Source organism: Chrysochloris asiatica, unplaced genomic scaffold (assembly GCF_000296735.1).
Source record: "Chrysochloris asiatica unplaced genomic scaffold, ChrAsi1.0 scaffold00021, whole genome shotgun sequence".
Taxonomy (NCBI): Eukaryota; Metazoa; Chordata; class Mammalia; order Afrosoricida; family Chrysochloridae; genus Chrysochloris; species Chrysochloris asiatica.
Genome location: NW_006408539.1, coordinates 7149547 through 7160661, shown reverse-complemented (window position 1 = coordinate 7160661; position 11115 = coordinate 7149547). Strand labels below are relative to the sequence as shown.

The 11115-nt window shown below is 40.6% G+C and overlaps 1 protein-coding gene across 1 annotated transcript in view; it reads left to right on the top strand.

The window, feature by feature from the left end:
• The window catches only part of CCDC68 (coiled-coil domain containing 68), a 38816-nt gene that overhangs the window by 3420 nt on the left and 24281 nt on the right, over positions 1–11115 (top strand). Inside the window, exons 3-5 of the mRNA XM_006837501.1 lie at positions 2640–2780; positions 3626–3751; positions 4345–4473. Of these exons, the coding sequence (XP_006837564.1) occupies positions 2640–2780; positions 3626–3751; positions 4345–4473 (396 nt within the window). The remainder of the gene's footprint in view (positions 1–2639; positions 2781–3625; positions 3752–4344; positions 4474–11115) is intronic.

Sequence of the window (11115 nt, the reverse complement as noted above, 5' to 3'; positions counted from 1 at the left end):
GGGAGACAGATGAGGCTTTCTGCTCCCATAAAGATTTACAGCCTCAGAAACCCTGTACAGAGTTGCTGTGAATCGGAACCAACTCCATGGCACACAACCAAGCACCACCACCACCACCACCACCACCACCACTCTATAAGGACTTAGTGAGATTACAGGACTCCTGGTGTGGCACTGTAGGATCAGCACTGAACTGCAAACTATAAGGTTGACAGTTCAAATCCACCAGCGGCTCCTCAGAAACCCTGTATAGGATCCCTGTGAGTCACAACCAACCTGACAGCATTTAACGACAACAGTGAGATTATACACTAGGAACTGGACTATAAACACTAAAAACCTGGCAGAGTTATGCTGAGTGTATTGTTTATATGGCTTATATTCTTTTGCATCCTTTATAAAGTTCTATAAAGGTAGTTAGTATATTGCAATGGAAAGACCCTCAGCCTTATATTTTAAAAACCTTGGATTCTTGGGTCTGGTAGTTATTTTTAGTATGACCCTTGTCCTGTTAGCTAATCTCTCTGATCATCCATTTCCTCATGTAATGGGCATATTGCCTTATGGGTGGTGGTGGTGGCTGTGTGCCACTGAGTCAGTTCCAACTCCTAGCGACACTGTATAGGTTGTTTCCAAGACTGCGAGTCTTTATGGGAGTAGAAACCCTCATCTTGCTTCAGTGGAGCAACTGGTAGATTTGAACTGCTCACCTTGCAGTTAGCAGCCCAGTTTGTAACACACTATACTACCAAGGCTCCTTATATGCCTTATAGTAGTTTGTTTACTCAGAAAAAAGAATGGACAGAAAAGAGCTAAAGGAAGACCAGGTATATAGTAGGTGCTCAACAAATAAAAATTGCTATTACAATTGTTGTTGTTAAAGTGCCGTTGAGTCGGTTCCGACCCATAGCGACCCTGTACAGGGTTTCTGAGGGTGTAAATCTTTACGGGAGTAGAAAGTCTCATCTTTCTCCCGCGGAGTGGCTGGTAGTTTCAAACTGCTGACCTTAAGGTTCGCAGCCCGATTCGTAGGGTACGCATAATTATATAACAATCCTTAAGTCTGTCTTGAAATAAATGGGAAGCAACAGAAAGAGCCCAGGACAAATGAGCCAGGAAATGTTGTGAGCTCTTTATCACTCAATCGCTATGTAAACTTGGCCTCTAGTACTGTATTTCCGTATCTATAAACTTGATGGGGATAAGCTAGGTTCTCATTTCTTTTCAGCCTTAGAAGTTCGTGATGCCAGATGAGATTTATTTTATCTCCCAAGTGTATTTTCAGTGAATGAGAGTTTAAGCCTCAGTTCCTTTGGGAGTAGCATTCAGTTCTGACATCACCAATTGGAATGTGATCTGAGATGATTACCAAGTAGCATCGTTGAACATTGAATATTTTGTGTGGTAACTATTGTTGTTGTTAAGTGCTGTCGAGTCGGTTCTGACCCATAACTAACTATTTGGTGTGCTTATACTATTCTATAATGCAGTGTAATAAAAAATACATTTAGGACTACAATTTAGGTTAGAAAAATCTGGCCTTGTGAATAGTACGTATTTCCTCAGATTCATAGCGACCCTGTATAGGGTTTCTGAGGAGCAGCTGGTGGGTTTGAACTGCTGGCCTCATGGTTTGTAGTCCAGTGTAGGAGCTATTGTGGTGGTGGTGATGTGCTGTGGAGTCGGTTCTGACTCATAGTGACCCTGTATAGGTTTTCTGAGACTGTAAATCTTTACGGGAGCAGAACGCCTCATCTTTCTCCCACAGAACCACTGGTAGTTTCGAACTAGCTGACCTTGAGGTTGGCAGCCCGATTCGTAACTAACTTGTAGCCAAAGCTCCTTGTAGGAGCTGTGTTGTTGTTGTTGTGTGCCGTGAAGTCGGTTCCGACTCATAGCGACCCTATACAGGGTTTCCAAGGCTGTAAATCTTTATGGGAGCAGAAAGCCTCATGGAACAGCTGGTAGTTTTGAACTGCTGACCTTGCAGTTCGCAGCCCAATTCATAACCACTATGCTATCAGAGCTATAGAAGATATAAACTGTATAACACTACCTTGTTTTGATGTAAGGTTCTGCTCAAATTTGATTAAATGAGGCCAGCTACTTTAATTCCTCATTGACTAAATTAGAATAAAACTTTCAAATCTTATTTTCTTTGTGAAGACCTGAATTCTTCTGAATACATTGTTGTTGTTAAGTGGCATTTAGTCATTTCTGACTCTTAATGACCCTGTATATGGTTTCTGAGCATGATGAGTTTGAACTACTGACCTATTATTAACAGTCAAGTGCTTACTCTATAGTGCAAAACCAGGAATTGATATATGTAATATATACCGAAAAAACAAACTCACTGCCTTGAGGTCAATTTCTACGTCTAATGACCCCTATAGCAAGTACAGTGTAAAACTGCTCCGTAGAATTTCCAAGGTTATAAATCTTTACAGAAGCAGACTGCTCCATCTTTCTTCCATGGAATGGCTGATGGGTTCAAACCGCCAACCTTTTGTGTTGTTTTTGAAGACTAACCATAGTGCCACCAAGGCACCTTTATGGAATGAATGCAGGGTAATAATTACTGTTGTCAAAGTTTGTAGTGGAAAGAGTTGGGTCTGTTCTTTTCCTTTTCATTTCAGCCCTGTCAAAACATTCCCAATGGCTCTGGCTCTGAGGTGGAACCCTCTCATTGCACTTTGGACGGGCTTATGGAAAGGATGCGAGGAAAAGATTTACAGCTCTTAGAAATGAACAAAGAGAATGAAGTCTTGAAAATCAAGGTATAGTCATTATGATAATTTTCTCACTTTGCATATTGAGTTTTTGAGCCAATAGGATAGCAGTCATGGATCTGAAAAGTAGAAGGGTATATACACACCACACACTTAGATTCACACAAATGCTTCTACAGAGAAAAACATTTTTATGTTCCACAAAATGTACAATTCCCTGTTTTATTTTGAAGACTACTTTTATTTTGAAAAAACCTACCAGTGTTGCCCATATTTAATAAACATGAACTGTCAGAAACATAAATGAACATAAAAGTCAGACATTTTTTTTTTTTTTAAATTATTTGTTTCCCTTAATTCCTGTGGCTGAGTCTTTTCTGTTTTCTGTTTTTTGTGTCTTTTCTATGCCGTGCTGCAATGGCTATTTGGTAGGTACATCACCCTTGATTATTACCTTAGATTAAATCCTTGAAAGAATCACAACATTTTGGCTTAATTGTCCTTCATACTTCAGCTTTGTCCTACTTATCTTCCAGGAAAATTAACTCTTTAGTTGTTTTGTGACCTCAGTGTTTGCAGGTAAGTGTGGTTGGCTGGCAGGGCCTTGTGTAGTCTTCGAAGGTTGTAACTGGAGGACTTGGATATGTGTGAACTCTGGTGTAGGCTGACCAATACAAATCTGGCTGCTTTTCCAGTTCTGCTATATAGGGTCTTATATAGCCGACTTTCTGTTTCCTCATACCAGATACGTGCCTTTTCTCCAATCTATTGTCTGTAATGGTGTAAAGGAGACAGCTACAGCCTCAGTGCTTTTAACTGCCCAACACACTCTTCTACCTTTAACCCTTTTTAGCCAAAATGTCGACACATAATTGGTGACCCTTTTCCCGTAGTTGGAAGCCTCCAGAGAAGCCGGGGCAGCAGCTTTGAGAAACGTGGCACAGAGATTATTTGAAAACTACCAACGACAGTCTGAAGAAGTTAGAAAAAAGCATGAAGACAGCAAGCACTTACTACAGGTACCCAGTGAGCTGTGTGTCTATTGGAGAACCCAAGTCCCCATTCATTCAGGTGTACAAACATGCGCCGTAGATTCCAACTGAAACACTCCCAAATATGGCACTAGGTTTCCCTTCCACAATCAGCTCAACCCCTGCACTTTGCTTTGAAACATCAGTGACATAGTGTTGAGACTTACTCTGGTTGGGTTTTTTTTTTTGCCCCTGGGGAAAAAAAAATGGTTTTGTTGTAGTTGGACACAGATTTCATTTTCTTCTACACAAATTGCATTCCAAAAGAGTGAAAAATGTTGTTTTTGTTAAATTAAGAGCTCTCTTCCATGTATGTGTTTAAGTACTGCACATTATAGTTTTAGGATCAATGCTCATTCTTTATTAATGTTAGGGTTAATATTTCTATTTTATTAATGCCTCTGTTGAGCTAGCTTTTGTGTATTTTGCCAGGCTTCTTTTGAAGAAAAAACTGAATTCCAAAAAGTAATCCTAACCTACTGTGGATTATTCATTTTTTCAGTTAGTCAGAAAATTACAGAAGTAACACTTGTACAGGTTTAGGAAAATCAAGAATCTGACAACTGTTTTTATGTCTAAAGGTCAACAAGCTTGAAAAAGAACAGAAACTGAAACAACATGTTGAAAATTTGAATCAAGTTGCTGCAAAGCTTGAGGAGAAACACAACAGAATCACGGAATTGGAGAACCTTGTAGAGCAAATGGAAAAGGTAAACTGCTAGAGGACAGAACAGATTCCTTCCTGACAGAGTGGGTGCAGGAGTTAAAGAAAACCATACAGAAATGACTAGGACATTAAGTGAAATAAAAAACAAACATGACATGCAAGTCCTTTCACAATACTTGGCTTTACAAAGTATTCAGTTATGTTGGTTTCTTCACCCAAACATTCACTATGATTCATCCTGTAGTTACTGATTTACCTCTCACCAAATACTGCTCTCATTTCTTTGCCACAGCCTCTTTTTAGTACATGAATATCTTAGAAAGGGATCCTGGTGAGGCTGTGAATGGAAACTATGGAGAAGATCACCCAGTCCACCTACTCCTAATAATAAAGAAGATCTCTGATGAGCAGAGCATTTTTATGCATTAGAGTTAGTGAAGTTTCCATTTTAGGCTACTCAAGTCCACTGTGGGGTGGTAATGGTGGTTGTGTGCCTTCAAGTTGAGTCCATCTCACAGTGAGTGGATTGTAACTCACAGCAGCTTGGCATAGTCATCCCGAGGATCTGAATCTTTACAGGAGCAGCAAGTCTCATCTTTCTCCCAAGAAGCAACTGGTAGATTCGAACTGCTGACCTTTCAGTTAACAGCCCAGTTTGTAATCCACTACGCTACCAGGAGTATTTCAAGTCCACTGTAGTCTTGTAAATATTAGTGAGTTCTCTACGTACTGGACTGCAAACCACAAGGTTGTTTCAAACCCACCTGCTGCTCCTTGGAAACTCTATACAGGGTTGCGATGAATTGAACTGCCTGTCTGCACTTAGCAGTAATAGCAACCTTAGAAGAGATAAAAGGTGCATTAAGACATTCAGACCTTCTGAAACCATTGATAAATACCTGAAACTATTGCCCTCAGGTACTCTTTAAACTTTAAACCTCAAATAAAACTTTTCCCAGAATCCATTTGGAATCAAACAACAGTTTAGTTTAATTAGTTAAATGTGAGAGCCTTGAGCATTATGCTTTTTCAAAGACTTATCCATGTGGGATTACATTCACAACAGGTTGGATGAGACGCCCAGGAACAGTGACAAGTTGTTGCTGGTGGAATAACTTGGGAAGGAATAGTAAGAAAGATTATACTACCTGGGAATGTAAACAACGTCGCTGAATTAAACACATGTAGAAATAGTTGAAATGATATATCCTTTGCTGGGTATATTTTCACAAAACACTATAAGATAAAATAAAAAAGCAAAGCCATTATATGGAAATTGGAAATCTCAAGAGATAAAAAGAAAACAATATAACAAAATTTCTTATCAAAAATTTCACACAGTGTTTCTTTAAGTAACTTCTTGTTGTGTTCTCTGGAGTCAGTTTCAACTCAGAATGACCAACCTGTATCAGGTTTCTAAGGAGAGGCTGGTGAGTTTGAACTTCCAAACTAGCAGTTAGCACTCAGTGTGTATCTGACAGTGTCACACCAGGATCCCTTCTAAGTAGCTAGCACTCCAAATAGATACAAAAGGTGAGCCTGTAAATTTAATGATATACACCTTAGAATTTGGAATTCAAACAATCAAGAAATACTTCTTGTTAATAAGCAAACCAAACAAATGGGAAACTGGCATCTGCAAAACTGAATAAGGTAAACAAGAATACAGGCTTTTGACATCCACCTCATATTGCCCAATCCATTTCTACTTCTTGTATTGATCCCTGACTTACCTCTGTCCTTTTTGCCTTAATTTGCTTTATGAATCTTACCTAAAGATCCATTTTGGAAGTATCATTAATGTCATTTTGGAAACGTCACCTCAAAAACTTAGATTTCAATCTTCAGATTTTTTTACCAAATGAACTTCAGTTTCAAAACATTTCCCAAGAATTTAAAGTTTTATAACTCAGAATTCAGATGAATTTGTTATCTTAATGAAGGTTCTACAGGGTAATCACAGAAAATTAACTCAGCTGAATCTTAACTGCATGTAACAAAAGTAATGTCCAGAGCTCCTTCTGTGCCTCACGCCCGGGGTCCCTGTGTGCTGGACTTGCTAGAGTGTCCTAAACCACTGGTTTAGCTAGGTGTGACATTCTTTGATAACTGTGCTGTTTTAGACAAACTAATAATGCACTGTACTGCAAAGTCAGGGTGAACTGCAAGGTTGGCGGTTCAAACGCACCAGCTACTCCTCGGAAACCCTATACAGGGTCGCTATAAGTTGGTTCCAACTCATAGCGACCCTGTATAGTGTTAGTAGTCCAGTGCTTATTCTATAGTGGCAAACCAGGACTCTAGATATTTTGTAGCATTAGAACATTTCAGCATGTAATAGATTTTTAAACCAATATACAAAGATAGCACAAAGAAGATTTGCATCTAAGGAAAGACAAGTTAGGAATGTATAGGGAGATATAATCAAACAGCCTGATAAATAAGGTTGAAATTTAAATTTTGGACTGTGATCATCAGATGTTTGGAGGCCACCTGTCAGCCTCCGGAAATTAACAAAGGAACAAACAACCAAACAAAACCCTGCTTCCATTGGGTAAGTCCCCACTCATGGCCACTTCGCTGTATGTTGCAGAGTAGAACTGTGTTTGGCTGTTAACTGAAAGATCAGTGTTTCAGGCCCACCAGCTGCTCTACAGGTGAAAGGTGTGACCATCAGCTTCTGTAAAGATGACAGCCTCGGAGACCCCACGGGACAGTCCAACTCTGCCCCGGAGGCTTGTTGTGAATTGGAAACAACTTGACAGTAACAGGTTTACTATTTTTGTTTTTTGATTTTACAGAATCAGCTTGCCAGGAGTTTTTCAGAGGTACCCCTAGGTTGTTTTGAACCACAGTTAATAGCCAAGTACTTAACTGTTTGTGCCCCAGGGACTAAATTACAAAAAGGACAGTGGAAAATAATGTCTAATTCATAGCAACTATAGGAAATCTGTAAGGAGCTCTGGTAGCGTAGTGGTTATGAATCGGGCTGCTAACCTCAGGGTCAGCAGTTCAAAACTACCAGCTGTTCCATGGGAGAAAGATGAGGCTTTCTGCTCCTGTAAAGATTTACAGCCTCGGAAACCCTGTACAGGGTCACTGTGATTCAGAACTGATTCCACGGCACATAACAACAACAACATAGGAAATCTGTGCTAGATGTGAGCTCATCTCAGGGTTGGGGTGCTGTGTTCACTCAACTGTTTATTTGAAAAATAGTTGAGTGATACTGTAGGATAAGCACTGGACTGCAAAGTCAATTTGAACTGCAAGGCCGGTGGTTCAAACTCACTGGCCACTCCTCCAGAAACCCTAAACAGGGTCGCTATCAATCGGAATGGGCTTGATGGCATTTAACAACAGAGTCAGGCAGAGCTAGGGGCTGGCTTTACACTTGTGAATGAATGAACCAGATATAGTCTCTCTTTTTGTGGAGATTACAGTGTAGTATATCTGGATAATGTGGAGCTCAAGGAATGTTCCAGATTTCCATTTTCTCTTGCTTCTAGTGGTTCTTCGTTGTTAGGTAGCATTGAGTCAGTTCCGACTCATACCGACCGTATGCACAACAGAACGAAAACTGTCCAGTGCTGCTCCGTCCTCACAATTTTGAGTCCACTGTTACAGCTGCTGTGTCAATTCATCCCTGAGGGTCTTCCTCTGTTTCACTGACCCTCTACTTTACCAAGCTGATGCCCTTCTACAGGACCTGGTCCCTCCTGATTGCATGCCCAAAATATGTACTCCTTTTAAAACATATTTATTTATTCTTCTTGCAGTCTATGGTACATTCAATATTCTTTACCAACATCATAATTCAAATGCATCAATTTTCTTCTCTGCTCTTCCTTATTTATTGTCCAACTTTCATGTGTATATGAGGTGATTGAAAATACTATGGCTTGGGATAGGCATACCTTAGTCTTCAAAGTGACATGTTTGCTCTTGAGCACTATAAAGAAGTCTTTTGCAGCACATTGACCCAATACAGTGCATCCTTTCATTTCTTGACATGTGCTTCTGTGAGGCTAAAAACTGTTGAAGGTAGGGGAGTATAGCCCAGATTGATGTTGAGTGGCTAAGATGCTGGTAGTAAAATCTTGGAGAAATCCTGTCTTATTACTGACCCATAAGTGTGGTCTGTGTCTAACAGCTCCATGAGGTAGGTCAGAGAGTAGATGGCCATAGAGCAGCAAGGCCATAGAAAAACTTTCCATTAACAACCTAGTTCAGCAACTTTTTGGTGGGGGACCGTTGGGCTCTCTAAGAGGTAGAGGGAGTTGGGGTTGGGGTACTGGGGCAATAGACTGAAATTAAGATAATATTTGGTATAAAGGTTATTTTTGTATTTGTAAAACAAACCAACAAAGCTATAGTAAAACAGGTGACATGTTCTTGGCCTTGGAGATGCAGAGAAGACAGGCTGTAAGGAAGAGCATCTCAGGTTAGGAAGAGGGCAGGAGAACTGGGAGCTTTACATTCTGCAGAAGAACGCCTGGGTTCACAAAGGATAAGAAACGTACAAATGAATAACCACAACAAAGGCTGATAAATGCTGCCCTGGTGGTCGGTTCCCCCTGGAGAAGGATTCATTTTCTACTCGTTTGAACAAGCCACTGTGCCAGTAAATAGCCATTAGTAGTATGAGGTCTGGTAATGAAGACATTACTTAAACCCTTCACCATCTGTCCCACTTTCATCAGAAATGCAGTGAGAATGAATTCCATAAACACAGTGACAAGCCAGCAAAAATGCCCAGTAAGGGCATTTTAATATGGCATATGTTCCTTTTGCTAGCAGGAAGAAGAGTTCTGTTGCATCATATTATTAGTGGATGCCATTGATTGCGCTCTATTAGAATTCTAGAGCTTAAAGGCGCTTTAAAGATCACCTAGTTCCTCATCGTTATGTAGATGAAAACTGTGTTAACAAGAGATTATCCCACATCCTCCAGTTTTTAGACTTGTCTTGATTTTCTCAGGATGAAAAAATCATATACCTGGTTTCTAAATAATTTATTAAGTTTTGGTAGTGATTTAAATCAAGTGTCCATGCTGATGGATACCACAACTACTTGCTCCTGATTCTGACTCCTAGTGACCCTAGAACACAGTGGGTCTACCTCACTAAGGTTTCCAAGGCTGCCAGTCTTCATGGAAGCAGATACCACATCTTCCTCTCAGAGTGTCTGCTGGGTTCAAACCACTGACCTTTTGTTTTGCAGTAAACACTTTAGTCACTGCATCAGCATGGCTCTTTACTGTCATCAATATCCACCCATGGTCACTGAGTCAATTCTGACTCCTAAGAGACTCTGTTAAGGGTTTCCGAGGCTATAAGTCTTTATAGGAACAAAAAACCTCCTCACTCTGTCTCCAGTAGAGCGACTGATGGATTCGAACTGCTGAATTAGTGGTTAACAGCCCCAAGGCTAACCCACTATACCACCAAGGCTCCATTGCTCTGTTCACTAGGGCAGGGAAATGTTGAGTGGAAACAGTGCACTTGGCCACCAGGTGGTGCTGTGAACGCCTCTATCCTTTCCAGAATATTCTGTCTGAGAAGAAGTACCAGCTGGTGGTGCTGGTGTTGGTCAGTGCCACTGAGTCAGTTCTGGCTAGTAGTGACCCTTCATAGGGTTACCAAGGAGTAGCTGGGGGCCTTGAGCCACCAACCTTGTGCTTAGCAGTCAAGTACATATCCTATGGTGCACACCAGGACTGTATTGCCCAAGATTGGGTGTTAAGAACTCAAACTCGGTGCTTGAGACCTGGCCAAGGTAGACATTTATTTGTCTGGTCTCTTTGATCCTCATTATGAAGATTCATTAATTCAGAGCAAGTCCACAAGAAAGTTTGTTAAACACCGTTTCCCTCTACAAATTCAAAGTAACTATGTTTCTTTGATGAGCGAAGATTCTGATAACCTTGCTAGGCCTATATTGAATTCCCCTGGAAGTAAATTGAAGACAACTAATGCTGCACAGGAACAGTTACTACATATGGTAAGAATATTAAAAAGGGACTTCAGAAATTAGTCTAATACGAAAATGTTGTTGTTGTTAGGTGCCATCAAGTCAGTTCCAACTCAGCAACCTAGCACAACAGAACAGAACATTGCCCGGTCCTGTGCCATCCCATAACTGTTAAGCTTGAACCCATTGTTACTGCCACTGTGTCATTTCATCTTACTGGCGGTCTTCCTCTTTTTTGCTGACACTCCGCTTTACCAGGCATGATATCCTTCTCCAGGGGCTGGTTCCTCCTGGTAATATGTCTGAACCATGGTCACTATGGGTCGGAACCGACTCGACGGCACTTAACAACAACAACAACAAAATGAGAGAGAAAGTGTCACCATCCTGACTTCTATAAAGCATTCTAGATGTACTTCTTTCAACACAGATTTGTTTTGTTCCTCTAGCAGTCCACGGTACTTTTAATAATCTCCAACACCATAACTCAAGTGCATCAATTCTTCTTTGGTCTTCTTATTCAAGGTCTAACTTTCACATGCATATGAAGCTATTGAAAATACCATGGCTTGGGTCAGGCACTCCTTAGTCCTCAAACTGCTGACATATTTGCTGTTTCACACTTTAAAGAGGTCTTGTGCAGCAACTTGCCTAACACAGTTGTTGTTGTTGTTGTCAGGTGCCATCAAGTCGGAACTGACTCATAGCGAC